The following is a 16,618-nucleotide window of genomic DNA, read 5'->3' as shown; positions in this document are numbered from 1 at the left end:
CTTGTTTTTTTTTTTTTTTTAAGATTTTATGTATTAGATAGAGAGAAAGCACAGGAAGGGGGAGCAGCAAGCAGAGGGAGAGGGAGAGGCAGAGGACCCCCCACTGAGCAGGAAGCCCAATGCAAGACTCCATCCCTGGATCCCTGGGATCATGACCTGAGCCAAAGGCAGATGCTTAACCAACTGAGCCACCCAGGCGCCCCTAAACTTAAAATCACTCGCAGTAGTTCAGGAGCTCCTCCTTCCCTCCCATGGCATCGCGCTCCACTTGGCTGTGCCATAGCTTACTGAAGCCATCCCCTCCTGCTCAGGGTTGTTTCCAGTCTTTTGCTGTAACAAATAGCGCTGCAAGGAACAGGTTAAGCCTTTTCATATTTTTATGAGTGTCTCTCTGGGCTAGATTCCTAGAGGTGGGATTGCTCTGTCAAAAGATGAATACTTGAAGTACTCTCGCTCGGTGTTAGCAGATTTCCTCCCTAGGATCGCACCGTGTCACCAGCACGGACCCCTGATAGTGTCTGTTTCCTCACTAGCAGGCTGTGCTTTCAAAAGCTTGGATTTTTGCTGGTTGAAAAAGGGTATCTCAGAGCAGTCTTGAGGAACTCGAGAAGTTGAGACTTAAACAGGACATTGATTTTGTGTTTTTACTTTGGATGATAACTCTATGTTTCTGGCCAGTATTAAATTTGAAAAAAATATGAACTATATATATTTACAACTTTTCCCATTTCCCCGCCTTTTAAGGAAGTTGGTTTTCAGTGCTTTACCCTGGGCCTTCTTATGGAGCTAATTAGAGGTGCTGGGTGAAGGCGAGGGCTGGAGGCGGCCCCCACAGGCTGACTTAGTGGACTGAGAAGGAGCAGGCTGCTGGCCTTGGAAGAAGACGGGAGATGGAAGAGGGTGGGGGGCAGGCGGGGTGGTGAGGAGAGGGAGTCCTTGCAGAGTTCAGGGCTTTCAGAAGTCATCGTTATGACCATATACGTGCTTAGTGCTGATTATAGAACCCTGGGCAAGATATGACTCCACTGGGTCTTGGTTTTCAGAAGAAAATGAACTTTAGAGAGATTTTGTGATTTGCTTGCAGTCCCATGGGTGGAGTGGCAGGGCAGGGAGCTGAATTCGTGTCTGCCTCTGTCTGACCTGAAGCCCAAGGTTAAGACCAGCTACTGTCCCCCGAATGAGGCAAAGATCTATGGGAGCTTTGGGGTGCTGGATCTGATAGATAAGCCCGCAGAAGAAAATCCCAGAGAGAAAATACGTCTCCTAAGTCATCATCAATATGGAAGCAGAACTTGAATCCCCATGTGAGATGAAAGCACAGGGCATATATTCTAAGCAGAAAAATCTATAAACAGTTAAAGATTAATGCACCCTAGCGAGGCTCCGGCCAGATTTAAAAAGAACAAATCTTGCTGGACCAATGTTTTTGTGTTCTTGGGGCAGAATTATACAATGAAGGATGGAAGGGAGGCAGCTGGTCAAACACACACTGATTTCCAGGAAGCCCGTGACCCGGCCCTCGGAGGACCGCCCAGAGAGTGAATCCGGAGCAGGGCTGCGCTGACCTGTGGCAAGGGGGAGGTGGCCTCAGAGGGAAGGATGGCAGGGGTGGGGTGGGCCAAGCTCTCCCATCAGTTCAGGGCTGGCCTCAAGGCCTCAGTCTAGGACCTGTCTCCTTAGAAGCACTGGAGGGTGAATACGCTTTTTAGGCAGCTGGTGGCAGGTTTCTGTTTCCAAAAAGGGAAGAAACAGGCCAGGAGCTCATTGGCTTAGGGACAAAAACCTCATTCCAAATTGCATTTTAATAATCTTTGTGAAGACCCTCCTCTCCGTGGGCTTCCTTTGTGGTGGCCCTGGGTTTTAGAGTCGGACTGCTTTTGAATTCCAGGCCCACCACTTCCTGGCTGTGTGATCTTGGGCAAGCCACTTGATGTCTCTGAGCCAGCGCCTTATAGTGCAGTTTTGAGGATTCAGGAACACACAGCCTCAATAAATTCTAGTTTCTTCTCTTCTTGTCATCTGAGGCCTTTGTCACCATCTGGCCTCAAAATCTTTTCCCAGTGCCATCTGTACCCTGTCCCCTGCAGTCCAGTCATCCCATGTCGTCCTCCTGCCCTGGCACTAGCGGCTTCATCTCCCAAAGTCTCCCAGCCCACACTTATTCCCCAAGATCTCCTGGCCCAAGTATCCTCCCTTTTCCCTTCTCTTGGAGTCTAAGAACCATGGGTTCCCCCCGTCGTGTTGTTTCATCCACATTGCCTCGGGAGGACAGAGCTCTTTCTCGTGTGCACACAGTTGGCATGCCTGCTTCGGCTCCCCCAGCGAGCCTGTCTGTGCTCCACGGTCAGAGATGGTGTCTTAAGTTCCTTCCCTATTCCTCACCTGGTCATGGGCTGCACATCCAGGAGCGCGAACCCAGTGGGTCCTCACCAGAAGAACTGGGGCAAGTGTCAGAGCTGCATGTTTAGCAAACGCTTACTAAGCACCTGGCAGGTGCCCGGGACTGGGCTGGATGCTGAGGACACTGCCCTGAGCGAGGTACCGCCCGGAGGAGGGCAGGTGTAGGGGAGATGAGGGCACAGCGAGCAGAGGCTTGTACAGAGTGTGTCCTGGACACTCTGGCAGTTGAGCACAGGGACCGAGTTTAGAAGGGGGAGGGGGTAGAGATTTGCCTGACCCAGCTGGTAGAGGACACTCCCAAGAGGGAGTGACACTTGCAAAAGCAGGGAGGCGTAGGACAGGCTGGCATCTTCAGGGAAAGTGGGATGATCCAGTGTGGCAGGCGACAGCATGGCTGAGGGGGAGCCGTGGGGGTGGAGGGATGGCCTGGTCTGACACAGAGCAAGAAAATGTGGAGAAACAAGTAGGGCCAGGCTATGGGGAACCTTAGCTGCTATGTAGACTCTACCCTGTAGGAAATGGGGAGCCACTGATGAGTTGGTACTGGAATGCCACCACAGAGGAGTAAAGGGGACATGGGCGGTCATGGTAATAGGCCCGGGAGGGAGCCTTTGTGTGAGCCTACCTGCCTACCCCCAGCCTGGAGGTGCAGAGTGTGTGGGGCGGGTGCAGCGGGCAGAGTGACTTGTTCTACCTGCCAGGACATTGCAAGAGCTGGATGGTGGCAAGCACAGTTGTCCTGGTGCCGTGCTACTGTGCTCCTGGGCCCAAGGTATAAGACTAGGACGTGAAAACCATCTGCCCACCCATCCATAAATCCACCATCGGTCCAAAGAACCTGCTTTTCACCGCCCATTGAACATACCAGGAACGATGTTCGCTTGCACATTGTTGTGTCTCTCTATGGTGAGCGAGTTCCTAAAATTCATTATCACACATTATCTATAGAAATAAAGAGATGGATATTGCTTCGGTTTGTATAAAAAGTAGTGAAGGTGACTCCCTGCAAAGGAATAAGGAAATGAGAATTTCAGCAGCTCTAGGAGTCTCCTTAAAAAAAAAAAATCAATTTACTTAAAAAAAAAATCTAGTGTCTACTGTCTGGTAACATCGATTAGAATACAAAGTACACGTAGCATGTGACCCAGCAATACCACTCCTGGGAACCTATCCCACAAAAGCACTGGTTTGTAAGGGCTTATGGATAAGGGTATTTCTTGCAAGACTGTTTGTAATAGAAAAAACTGGGGGAAAACTTTAGATAAGAACTTCGTAGGGATGCCCGGGTGGCTCAGTGGTTGAGTGTCTGCCTTTGGCTCAGGTCATGATCCTGGAGTCCTGGGATTGAGTCCTGCATCAGGCTCCCCGTGGGGAGCCTACCTATGTCTCTGTCTGTGTGTCTCTCATAAATAATTCAAATAAAGAAAATCTTAAAAAAAAAAAGAACTTCCTAAAGTGCAACTTTGAGTATCATGTTCCACATATTATTAAGTATATACACCTGTAAACATGCTTCAGAAACACTGATTGATACAAAATTCAACAGGTGTGTTTACCGGGCTTCTCAGAGCTATTAAGATGCTTATTAGGGTATTCTTTTCTGAAATATTTCCTGAGCCAGGAGTTGTGCTCCGGACAAAGAATAATGATTAAGACAAATTCTTGCTTTCAGGGAACTTCAAGTCACCACCAAACTCATTTCTAGAGGGATGAAATTCTCTTACGAGGAGGGCAGGGAGTTGGGGGTACAGGTACAGTGGACAAGTCTAATTTATTGGAAAAGGCGAGGTGAGGCAGGGAACTGAAGAAGAAATGGGAATGAGCCCAAAGGAGGGATGCAGAGAGAGAGCATGCATGGGTTGGGGCGCATAGGGAAAATGCTGACAGAAGGAGAGGCGTGGGTGTGGGACACTGAGCAAAGTGGGGCTGGAGCCACAGGAGTGAGCTGTGGGGCGTGGGAGCTTCGGGGGGTTAGCCACCCCAAGAGGAGTCAGGTCTCCACTCCAAGGGCAAGCAAAGGAAGCTCAGATGTTTTAAAAAACGCCTTTATTGAATATAATTTAAATACCTCAGAATTTACTCATTTGACGTGCATGGTTTGATGAGCTTTAGTAAATGTACAGAGTTGTGCAATCAGCACTGCAATCCAGTTTTAGAACATTCCTGTCACCACCACCCCCTCCCCACAACCAGTTCCCTGTGCCCACCTGCAGTCACGCACTCCCACCTTCAGGCAACCGCTGGTCTGCTCCGTGCCTCTATCTATAGTTTTGCCTTTTCTAGAAATTTCATGTAAATGGAATCATACAGTATGTTGTTTTATTGTCTGGCGTCTTTCGCTGAGCGTGTTTCTGAGAGTCATCTGTTTTGTTGCGGTATCTATCACTGGTTCCTTCTCTGAGTTGCTGAATAATTTTCCATTGCATGGATACAGTACATTTGTTTATCCGTTTACCAGTTGAAAACACCTGAATTCTCCCAGTTTGGGGCTGTAATAAATAATGCCGCTATAAATATTCACACACAAGTGAGTGGACAGACACACGTTTGCATCTCTTTTTGGACAGATTCTTAAGAATGGGATTTTCCTGACTGATTATAAGCATTCATGGAGGTGCAAAGTGATATCTCATTGTGGGTCTCTCAAGGCGATTGGTGCCAAGCATCTTCCTGTGCTCATCTGTCATTCGTGTATCTTCTCTGGCCAAGTGTCTTATTTTTGGGATTCCACATTTGGTGACTCTCTAGAGGGACTCACAGGGCTCAGGGGCAGTTATCCTCATGGCAGTGGGTCATTACAGTGAAAGAACACACGGCAGGACGAGCCCGGGGAAAAGACACTTTGGGGAGAGTCTGGGGGAGTCCAGGTGAAGGCTTCCAGTGTTTTCCTCCTGTGATGGGGGCCACACACAACACACTTTTTCCACCTGTGAAATACAGCAACAGTGTGCAGTGTTTCTGTCCAGGGAAGTCTGTTTGGGACTCTGAAACCAAGGGTTTTATTGTGGGCTAGTGTTGTAAGCCCTTTGCCTACAAGGCCAGCTATGGTTTCTGAAATTCTGCTCCTAGGGGAGCAGGTGTTCGCTCTAAGTCACACTGTTTGAACCAGCCTAGGCAGGTTGGGACAGCAGGACTCAGTCCTGTCAGGTAGACAAAACAGCCTTATCGGTTAGAATCATAGGCAGCGTTCCAAAAGCCAAATTCTCAGGTACCAGCCAAGGGCCACTCTCATGAGCAGGCCTTTCTAAATAGCGGCATCAGCCCTCCTACACAGGGCTAGTTAACCCTTTGGATCATTTTTTAATCGGACTTTTTGTCTTCTTATTTTTGAATTATTGGAGATGTTTACATACCCTGGACACAAGTCGTTTATTAGATATACATTTTGTAAATGTGTTCTCCAAGTCTGTGACTTGTCTTCCATTTGCTTAATGGTGTCCGAGGAAGAAGTTTGGGCAGGGAGGTATTATGATCAGATTTATGTGTGATCACAAACCGTGCTGGTTTGCACGTGGAGAATGGATCACAGGGGCCAAGGGGAGGGGTTGGGGAGGCCCATTATGGTAGTCTGGCTAAGAGATGATGGTGGTCTGGGCTACGGGGTGCCAGGAAGGATGGAGAGAGAGAGGCTGCACGTGAGGAATGCATGGAAAACAAGACTGGCAGGGCCTGGAAACACCCATTGTGGATTTCACCAGAAGGAAAGCTGAGCTCTGCAAACTGGTCCATAGGACAACATATTCTTTTTGTTTTTAATAGTGAAACTCCCATTAATTTCAGTGTTCTGATAATTTGAGAAAGGTGGGATCAGATGAACACTAGGGTTCCTTCCGGTTTTCACAGGCTCTGGTGCCATGAACAAGACTTTCTGAGGTTATTTTAACAATTCTAAAATCCTCTGAGGAGTGCTCCTACGTGTATTATTATAGATTGTTTATTGGTCATACCTGTGTGTCTATAATGCTGAGCTTTGATCCAAGAAAATAACTTGGTGAGTGAAACCGAATATAGTTTGTGCATAGAGACCCTTGCCAAAAGTGAAGGCAGGAACACTGTTAGCAAAGGGAGTGTAAGGACGGGGATGAGGAAATTCGCGATTGTGTATTAACTCAATTACCAAACGTGCCTTGCCAATCTGGCGCACTATTGGTTTAAAATGGGATTTTGCATCATACTGTCCCAAGTGACACAGACACTATCATAAATGAAAAATCCTTTCCTCGGTCTGGGATGCAGAGCTCCTCTCATTTGGACGGCATCTGGTATCATGGGAGAACCTTTATTTAAGGCTAGAAATTCTATTTACCCAGGAGGCCAAAACACTGTTTTCCTGTTCGTGCAAAATAAACAAAACACCTTGGCACACTGGATGCAAAGAAGGCCTGAGGGAATGGAAAGGAATGTGAGATCAGGTATGCAGGGCAATGTCAATGCAATAAATCAGGAGCACAGCGGTGATACATGTTTTCCCTTCTGATACTAAAAAAAGAAGGCTACATGAATCAATGAGACAAAGTAAGAGTCCAGAAATTGAGAAAGATATATGTGTGAGTATGTCTGTGTGTGTGTGTGTGTATCTACCTACTTATTATACAGTAGGTTTTGTTGTGTTTTTTTTTTTATTTTAGAAGAAGGCAATGGTGGGAAATGGTGGGAGCCACATGGTACAGCCATGAAGCAGAGAGATGAGGGCATCTCTTCCAGGCCTAGTTGGGCCTGGTGCCCTACACCTATGGCAGGGCAGGACAGGGAGATGCTGGCGAGGCAGGATGCCTGCTGCGAGATGCACATGCAGTAGGAGACCCCTTCCTTGAGGAGTTGATGATGAATCTAGCTCATCATGCTGCTCATTTTGCCCTCCTCTGCCTCAGGGCCTTTGCATCATTTTGCCTGAAAGGCCAGCTGCCTCCAGCCATCCCTAAGTCTCGTGAATTCATTTTTCAGGTCCCAAATCCATCCTCTCCTCCCTGCTCTCTCTGTATTCTGTCATCAGGGTGAGTCCCTGATGTTTTATGGAGTCTACGTTGTACGATTTTGAAGGCCACTTGTCAGAAAAAAATAAATAAAAATCATGAATGTGAAATTAGGTATCCACATGATTAGGGCCCCTCCAGGGTGTTGGAAAGGGTCTGGGCAGGTGAACCTGGGCCTCTGGCTGCAGGGCACAGAGCCCTCATCCCAGTCTGTAATCAGATGTTTAGTCCTGTGAATATCTGATTCTTCACCTTCCTACTGGACTGTAAGCTTCGCGAGGGGAGAGACTGTCTACTTTATGCATCATTATACTCCTAGTATTGAGATACTAGGTACATGAGATGCGCATGATAAATGACTCGAATACATGAACGCTGAATTTGAATCGCAAAAATTGTAATCACAAGACTTCTAGCTTCCATTCATTGGGTCTCCACTTACCAGGCTATGATGTCAGTACAGAGGGTGCAGAGTGTGCTGGAAGTCTCAGCCTGTAAAAACATGGGAGAGAAGGCCACTCTGGGCATGTGGAAGTAAAGGAGACTGAAGCTGGGGGTGCCTCTGAGTCAAGGGTGTGGCTTCTAATTCCCACTGTAAATACCACTGTGTCCCCCAGAACAAATAGGACTTCGTGAATGGTGGGGACACCTCTCAAACTAGTCCCTTATGAGAGGATGGTATTTTCTAAATCTGCTGCCTGCTGATTTTCCCTGTTGAGAAAGGTACGAACCCCTCCTTGCATATATTTCCCCACCCCTCTCCATATCCTTAAACCAGAGGGTCTCAACCAGGGTGATTATTTTGTGCCCCAGGTGGCATTTAGCAAGGTCTAGGGGGGCATTTTTGTTGTTACACTTAGAGGTGGTGGTGGGTACTCCCAGCATGGAATGGAGAGAGGCCGGGATGCTGCTCAGGATCCTAACTACACAGGGAAGCCCTTCACAGGAAAGGATGATCTGCCTGGAATGTCAATACTGCTGAAGTTGAGAAACTCTGTTTCAAACCCACAGGATCCCTCACTACCCCTTTTTCTGGACACTCTGGCTGTTTGCCTTCTATACTCCATACAGAACAGTGGGGAAAATGCTGTTCAGAGGGTAAGGAGGATATTCACCGGAGTAAACGCGATGCAATCATACATTTCCATCGTGTATTCAGTCTCCTAGAAATAAAACTCATATTTGTTGTAACAGGCACTGTTGTAGGCCAGTACATGGACTGGCTTGGGAATTTTATTAAAATGCAGATTCTGAGTCAGTAGGTCTGGGGTAGACCCTGAGAGTCTGCATTTCTGTCCAGTTCCCAGGGGATGCAAACACTGCATCCCGTGACCGTGTTTGGGACAGCAAAGTTCTTGGCACTTAGGATATGTCAGCAAACAAAACAAAGACCCTCTGACCTTGGAGAATTGCCAGTATGGCCAGAAGTGAATTGGACCCGGGAAAAGCGCGGACAGGCTGAAGGAGGGCACTAAGAGCCTCAGGAAATCAGAGCTAGAAGAGAATCTAGAGTATCTAGTCGAGCTGCCCCATTTCAGAGTTTGGGAAACCGAGGTGCATGGTAGGGAAGGGAGCTTGGTGAAAGTCACACAGCTTGCTGCGGACAAGGCTGTTTGGTTCCTATTCCCCTGCATTATCAAGGTTCTTAGAGACCCCTTGGGGTACAGAACTCAGGATGAGGAATGGCCAGCAGCCCTAGAGGTTGCAGCGGTGGGGATCTAGGGACTCTCCCCCTAATCGGAGGCCTCCACTAATTTAGACCCAGGAAATCCTGATGGTCTGTTTTATTCCTCTCTAGCACCACATGCACACAAACACTGGAGTATGTTTGGGGAGGTATTAGTGTCCTCCTGACTGACCTTCAGTGCGTGTTTTTCTGCGTGACTACACAGCTATAGCAAGGGTGAATCAAAGTAAAAGTCTGGAGAAGCAAATTCTGAGTGCATGCAGTTATTTGGTCAGCAAGTGTAAAGAATAAATTCCAACAGAATTAGGCTAATTAAAACCTGTTCTTAAGCAGGCCTGGAATAACAAATCCTGAACACCTGTGGGCTCCTCTGCTCATCCTTTAGGGCCCACCTGAACAGAGCCATCGACCCACAGCTTCAGATTAGAGCACTCTTTGCAAGGTGCTGAGAAGCACCTGCTTCCTCCACTGCTGGTACCCGGAAATAGAAACTTTTAAATTCATGTCAGTTCCATTGGAACAGTAGCAAATTTCATGGGGTAGCTAAAAAGAAGAGCAACAGCTGGTACATCGGGCATTAATAATATAACAAAGGAAGAAAAAAGAGAAACTTTTCATTAGTATTTTTTGATGTCAATTTATTATTTATCCCTTTGCCAATATTCAAACAGGCAGGCGGTCATAAAACATTCAAAAAAGATCCTCTAAAATAGTCAAGGCATCTGTTTTACCTCAGTTCCTTTTTTAGAAACCTGGAAATCAGGAGCCCTGGTATTTATATATTTTAAAAAAGTCGTGTTAAGAATATCTGCTGTATCAAAAATATTGCTTGAGGGCCGCTCCTTAGAAAGATTTTAGTTTAAATTTTATCTACAGCCTAGGCAGACGGTGGTTCTTGAGGGAAGATTCAATGTAAATTGGCAAAGAGCTGCTTCCAAATTTTTGACTCCTCAATTAGTATTATTTTGCTGGAACAAGGCGTTGACAAAGCCCACTGTTTGGTAATTAGCATCCTGTCAAGGCTCTCCAATCAAGACCAGCATGCTGCATCTGGTCCTAGTTAAAAAGCGCGTGTGGGCAGTTCTGATCTGACCCTCAGGGGGCCCTGCCTTGCGCAGAACTGCCTTCAGTGCGCGTGCCCAAGTCCCCATTTATCGAATAAGGAGGCCTCTGCAGCGAGAGGTTCCGAGAGCTGTGGTCTAGTTCTGGTGACCTGTCGTGCCATGTTAGCCTCTTTGGTAAATGTCCATTCTTGAGATGTACGCACCTGCTTCTCCCAAAAGAAGGTATCTCTTCCTGGGACAGAGACGCCTCTGAAATAAACGGATTGCCTAGATAAAAGGAAGGAAAAGTGGGAAAGAAAGAAAGAAAGAGCCGAGACCCTAACTGCCCTTAGGAGGAGCTCCGTGGAGGAGGGGCTGGCTCTCCCCAGCTTGGCTTTCCTTCGTTCCTCTGGGTGCTACTGCCTTTTCTGGAGCTGTCCCTGGTGTAGAGGTTGTGGTCCTTGATGTAGGCGATGACAGCATCTGGGAGCAGGTACTTCACGCTGTGCCCTTGGCTCAAGGCCTGCCGGACGTACGTGGAGCTGAGCTCATTCTGCACGGGCTCCCTGGCCAGGTGAATGTTGTGCCGGTACCTGTGCAGGATGGGCGAGCCCGAGATGTATTCCTTTGGGTTGTGACCTGTCCGGCTCACACACACTATGCCAAACTTCTCCACTATTTCCTGGATGTGCGCGTCTTTCCAGAGGTTGGGGGTCTGGAAGGTCTTCAGGACATCTGCCCCGCAGAGGAGCTTCAGCTCAGGCCCAGCTGGAAAAACAAGGGTGGATCCCGACAAGGTTAGAGAAGGGTCACGGCCAGTAAAGACAGCATCATATTCCGTTTTAAAATTGCACAAGCTGCTTTTCTTGGAATGTACTGGGAGCTCCATGTCTGTGTGTTCATGACTGAAAGAGGAAAAAGCGTGCAAGTCAATCTGAAGGTGCTTCAGGGACATATACTGTTGTAAGTAATGACTTAATCTTTTGATATTGGCAAATATCAGGAAATACACAACAGCTTTCCTTTTACTCCCCTCTAGTGTTATATCAAGTGTGTCTGCGGTGGCTGGACCCCACGGCACGGCGGTCCAGAGACGGCTGTGAACCTTCTGATAGAAGGTAAGGTTGTGGAATCCGAGGTACTAACGAGCTGTGGGCCTCAGGCAAGTCACCACCTTTGTCAAAATCTATTTCAGCCCTAACACCTGGTACTTCTTATAAGTAAAAACTCGTCATAAAGGTTCTTCGGATAATCAACATCTAGTGACCTTTTCATCTGTTTTCAATATAGCAAAGCTCTAGAACAACTGATCAATGTGGCTAATCCTTTGGCATTTGTTCTAACAGAATGATGGTTGCGGTGATAAAAGGATGCCTAACGTTTGCTGGGTGCTCGCTGTGAGCACCATCGCTAAGCGCTTTATGGGTTTAATCTCATTTGATCCTCAGAACAATTTCATGAGGGAGGCGTCACTCGTCTGTGGAGAGGGAAACGGGCCTGGAGAGGCTAGTGACCTGCTTGAGGTCACCTGTCTAGGTGGAGGCAGGATTCAAACCCGCCAGCCAGCCTCGGGGTGGGGTATTTGTAACTGCTGAGCTCTGCTGCCTCCTGCTGGCGGGAACTGTATGTGCATCAGAACCTAGAGGCCCTTCCAGGATTTTCCTGGCACTGTTCAAGTTCATGGCCCTCTGAATGGGCTAATGTGGACAGGGGAAAACCAAAGGATCTCTGGTCCTTCTGGAAGGTGATTCCTGCTTCAGTAAGTGGCAAAGGCTGTGTTCCTAGAGTGCTGGCAGCTCTCAGCCACCGTGAAACCTCAGTGGGGAGGGTCTCTGGGGATACCTCCTGTTGGGGAGAGAGCAGATGTAAATGGTCAGTTGAGGCTCTTCTACTGTGCAACCTTGGAAGGAATCTGGATACAGGTCAGAGAGAGGAGCATGCAAGGGAGCATCAGACCGGCTGTGGAATAGAAAGTGAGAAACTGGAGGGGCCACGGAGAGGTCTGAATTCCTGCCGCGGTTGGCCACAGGCTGCTGTGGGGCTGGAGCCAAGATCCATCCTTCTCTGGGCCTCAGTGTCCCCATCCATGAAACACTGGCCTTGTTTCCTAATCTTGAAGGAGCAGATATAATTACAGAGAGCAGACTTTTCAAACACTCTAGCTGCAGAATATCAGTGTAATGAAAGGATACTGAAACATCTCACTGACGCGTGCATTCATGAATTCTCCATGGTGAAGAACTAGGACTTTAAAACCAGGCACCTTAGATTCAAATCCTGGCTCTGCCATTCAACACCTGTGTGACCTCAACTTTAAAACAAGGATACTAACAGTACTTATCTCATAGGATTATTTTTAGAATTGAATGAGCTTATAAAGTACTTAAAAGAGTGCTTGGGACAGAATAAGTGTGATAGGTGTTAACTTCCGTCTATCCACCTACCTGCTTATCCACTAACCCGTTCATCGACACATCCACTCAACACTTAGGGAATATTTTTAAAGTCAATAAAACTAAGTTTAAAAATTGTTCAATAACTCACACTTCTCACTACGTTGGGCTGGTCCCATTGCTCACAACATCTGCAGATTTGGATTATTTTGCATCTGAGTTTCTACTCCAATTTCTTATTTATTCAACCACTGTAATATAGCAGGTGACCATCTTTTGACCTTTTAAACAAGTGGGTGATTTTTCATGTGTTCTTCTATGGGGGAGGTTAAATGATGGGCATTTAATTGTAGGGCCTTTAGAGGCCTGGAGCACACCTTCCCACCACCACCACCCCCCATTCCCACAGGTCAAGGAACAGAAGACAATCCCTTCTTAGTGGATTTTTGTGGGGGCAATTTCCACACACTGGCTTTGATATTACACACAGTTTGATTTATTAAAAGTGACAGGAATACAATTCACCCTGAGCTCTTGCCTTCAGGGGACAAGTGCCCACACCTTCCCATTCCCCAAATCAAAGGCATGTCTGTGGGGTAATCACTTCTTCTGGCAACATGTGCCTTAGACTTGAAGTCTGGGCAGGCCTCAGAGACCCTTACATATCTCTCTCCAATCCATTCACATCACTGCTACAGACTCTTCGGATTGAGTGACTGACTGTCCAGATCCAAAGTCCATAAGTCTGAGGTGTTGAATAAAGGCTGCCAATTTGATTCGTCCTAACCACGATGTAGTGACATAAATCAGATGTCTGTGGGCATTCTGGGGCAGTGTGCTTTCTTGGAACAGCCATGGGCTTTGAAAAGCAGACAAAGCAGAGATTTACGTGCAAAGTGAGAGAAGTGCCACCAGTACCCTTTTCTTAGGATGTCCAGGTGACCTGACTCTTTATATCGAGAACACCAGCCCTGAGGTTCCAGTTCCAGATCTGCTGGAAGCCTGGGAGAGTTCTAGCAGATGGGCGGGTTTCCTTGTGCTGTCAGATAGGGATGGCCTCCTGTGGAGGTTGTGGGAACTGAGTGACCGAGGGAAAGGGAATGCAGTGTGAATCTGGGGCCCAGTGCAGGGTATGGCCATGGCCGTGCAGACACACTTGGGAGTTGTGGGATTTCTGGGTAAGCCGGACAGCAGAGCTGAAGCTAGGTACCAAAGGGCGGCGCCCAAGTTAAGCAGACAAGGCCACCGCGGAACAATTGACATGAGATGGAATGGGGGGGGGGGGGTGTGCTTGCTCTGGTTGTGTGGAAAGGGAATCCTCTGAAGGTTGCCGAGCTGTGCTCAGCCTCATCAGCCAAGGCCAGGGACCACCTGCACAAAAGACAGACACCGTCCGGCTGTTAGAGGACGGACTGAGGCCTCAGCCATCCAAGGTGTCACACCCGAGCAGCCCAGGACTTGGCAGTCTGCGGCACGGGGTCAGCCTAAGGAGACCCACAAATCATGGGAGTGCGGGGCAAAGCCGGGCTCTGGCTGCCAGAAAGTGCTGAGCTCAGCCCGTAATCTGTAGTCCCACAGAAGAGCACACAATAAAACCCACAGCACACAAAATGGTCCTTCACAAATATGTCGCTAATAACACACAAGCCACCTCATCAGAAGCCAGATTTATGCTGAGGGAATCCACCTTCCTTTGGTTAATTGTTCTAGTCCCCACCCCACCCCCATTACAAATGTGAATTCTGTGTCGCTTATAAAATATATGGATAATATGTACTTAAGGTAGAAAACAATTCTGCTTCTCCTGAAAACTATCAATACTTTTGTGTATTTTGGTTTTTTTTTCCATTGATTTAGACATGCAGATAGATGTGCAAGTATATTTGCATGTTTTTATATATATATCTTGATTTTTTCCCCCACTTCATAAGCCTTTCTTATCCTGATTTTTTTTCATATCCTGATTTTTTTCCCACTTACCTCATAAGTCTTTCTCCGAAAACCTTTTTGTCAATTGTTCATCCTATGTATACAGCATAATTTAAACATTCCCTTACAGTTAAACATGGAGGTTGCTTTTATTTTCTGCCATTATAAAAACTGCTCTGATGAACATCTTTCTACGTAAATCTTTGTCCCAATTTCTAATTATTTCCACAGTCCGATTCCTAGAAGGGGAATCTATCAAGCAAAGGACGTGAACATTTTTAAAGCCCCTGATATATTTTGGTAAACTGAAAAGCCCACTTTTCATTCAACATAAACATCCTTTTTTAACAGTTACTTTAGGGGAGAAGATGAGCAGGACTTACTGTCTGAATAGCAATAAAGGGCAGAAAGAACAAATTCCATAGGGCCAAGCAGAGTAGCGCCTAGAAAAGTATATTTGAAAAGAATGTGGGTGTGCTTTGGTGTCGGGAGGGGGAGAGCCCATCTCCAATGAAAGCAGCCTGGTTTCACAGGGACGATGGGTCCAACCTGGGCCTAACAGGAGAGAGAGGTTTTTCAAAAAGGGAGTCAAAGGGAAGGGGTGGAGGAGCAGTCCTGAAAGAGCGGAGACAGGATTCTGGAAGTATGTGCAGAGAGTTGGAGCAGGAGAGGCTGGAAGCTTCCGCGTGGCATCCTGCCCATGTCACTAGAGGGTCCCTGCCTGTCACTGGAAGCTCTAGCATTCCACCGCAGCAAGGAATGTCAGGCACCCATGCTGTTTCCTGCCTTTGTGCCTTGCTCAGCTGCCCTTCTGCCCGGAAAGGCCTCTAACCCCAGATAACCTACTGATCCCATGAGTCTTGGTACTAGTGTCTCCTCCTCCGGGCAGCTTCTCCAGTCCATGCCTGGACTCCCCACCATTCGCAGCCTGTCTCTAGCCTAAGGTCAGAGGTGAGGCGGGCTTTGTTTTCCACCTGAGTCCAGAGCCTGGCCTGGGGAGGTGCTCAGCCAGTGTCTCTTGACTCTGGTAGGAGTAGTTGCTGAGCCAGAGAGGCTTCTGAAAGAAGACGGAGGCTGACAATTAACACTGCCTGTGCTCCCACCGGGGGTTGGGGGTGGGGGTGGGAGTGGGGGTGGAGAGAGGCAGACAGACCAGAGGAATACAATGAACACTGTAAAGCTGAGGACACAGGAGAAGCTGTAACTCCTCCTTTCTTAGACTCCTACTCTAGTAGGAGGTCTGGGGTGTGGCCTGAGAATTATTAGACCCCTCACAGGTGATTCTGCTGTGAGTGATCCTTTGACCAGCATTTGGGGACTGGGGCATGCAACCTTTAGAGGTTGGTGGCATTTTCTATTTCTTTTAGAAGAGCATTTCCCAGTCTGCGTTCCGGGGGTGGGGAGAAGGTGCAGGGTGGCGCCAGTGTGTGTTGAAAAGGGTCCCATGACCAAAAAGTGATAATGGTGACGAGCTAGTTCTCTTCCTTATAGTCGCAATGCACGTGATCATAGTAAAGGCTCTGAAAAGTCCTGCAGGAAAGAAGCCATTTTAGGTTGGTTTAACTGTGACATTCCTGAGCCCTTCTGATCTGGAACTAGTGTCCCACCACCCATGGTTGGGAGACTGGACAGTAGGAAACCCCAAGATGGGTCTGCTGGGCACTCAGCCCAGCGGGGCCAGGGATTCCCTACTCACTCCACATCTGGCCCTTCCATCATCAGGTGCTTCTCTTTGTTTGCATGAGGGGCCTATGCATTTGACCCCTAGGACCAGGGCTGCCATTAGAGAGGGAGGATGCTTTGAAGTCACAACTGACAAGGTTCTATCAAATACCAGGAGTTGACAACCGGGTAGAGACCCAGGGTTACAAACTGATAGGACAATCCATATCTGAAATTCCCCTAAAAATAGGTTTCCTCTTCTGAGTAAGCCTTTGAGGAACATGGCCACAAGTATCGTTCTTGCAGTTTTAAGTGTTAGAGCAGCACATCTGTACTCAGAAAGGCTGAGGCTTTTAAAAGGACTCAGCACCACTCACCAGTTTATCCCCGTGTTGCCTTGACTGTAATCCTTGTCACAAGCACAAGTCACAAGGGTAGGTAAACTCCTTTGGGGCAGAAAATCCTAAATCAGCATAATGATTTACAAGGGATGGTGGCCAAGGGTTTAATTTGACCTTTCAATCTGGGAAG

General features: G+C 47.7%; 1 protein-coding gene and 1 long non-coding RNA gene across 24 annotated transcripts in view; one reads left to right on the top strand and one right to left on the bottom strand.

The window, feature by feature from the left end:
* Positions 1-16,618, top strand: part of LOC140613945 (uncharacterized) — an 82,296-nt gene that overhangs the window by 9,296 nt on the left and 56,382 nt on the right. Inside the window, exons 1-2 of one of the 2 annotated variants that reach the window (XR_012014873.1) lie at positions 10,415-11,066; positions 11,143-11,221. This is a non-coding gene — a long non-coding RNA (uncharacterized lncRNA). Of the gene's footprint in view, positions 1-10,414; positions 11,067-11,142; positions 11,222-16,618 lie in introns of those variants that run through there. The other variant, XR_012014874.1, reaches the window with a different exon arrangement.
* NMNAT3 (nicotinamide nucleotide adenylyltransferase 3) overlaps positions 9,682-16,618 on the bottom strand; it is a 114,392-nt gene continuing 107,455 nt past the window's right edge. For 20 of the 22 annotated variants that reach the window (XM_072792532.1, XM_072792514.1, XM_072792513.1 and 17 more), the window contains one exon: positions 9,682-10,871. In XM_072792532.1, coding sequence (XP_072648633.1) covers positions 10,862-10,871 — 10 coding nt within the window. In that variant the 3' untranslated portion in view covers positions 9,682-10,861. Of the gene's footprint in view, positions 11,009-16,618 lie in introns of all 22 variants that reach the window. The other 2 variants (XM_072792527.1, XM_072792529.1) reach the window with 1 other exon arrangement.

This window comes from Canis lupus, chromosome 22 (genome assembly GCF_048164855.1).
Source record: "Canis lupus baileyi chromosome 22, mCanLup2.hap1, whole genome shotgun sequence".
NCBI lineage: Eukaryota > Metazoa > Chordata > Mammalia > Carnivora > Canidae > Canis > Canis lupus.
Note: the sequence above shows the minus strand (reverse complement) of the source record. Positions and strands in the feature narration are given on the sequence as shown.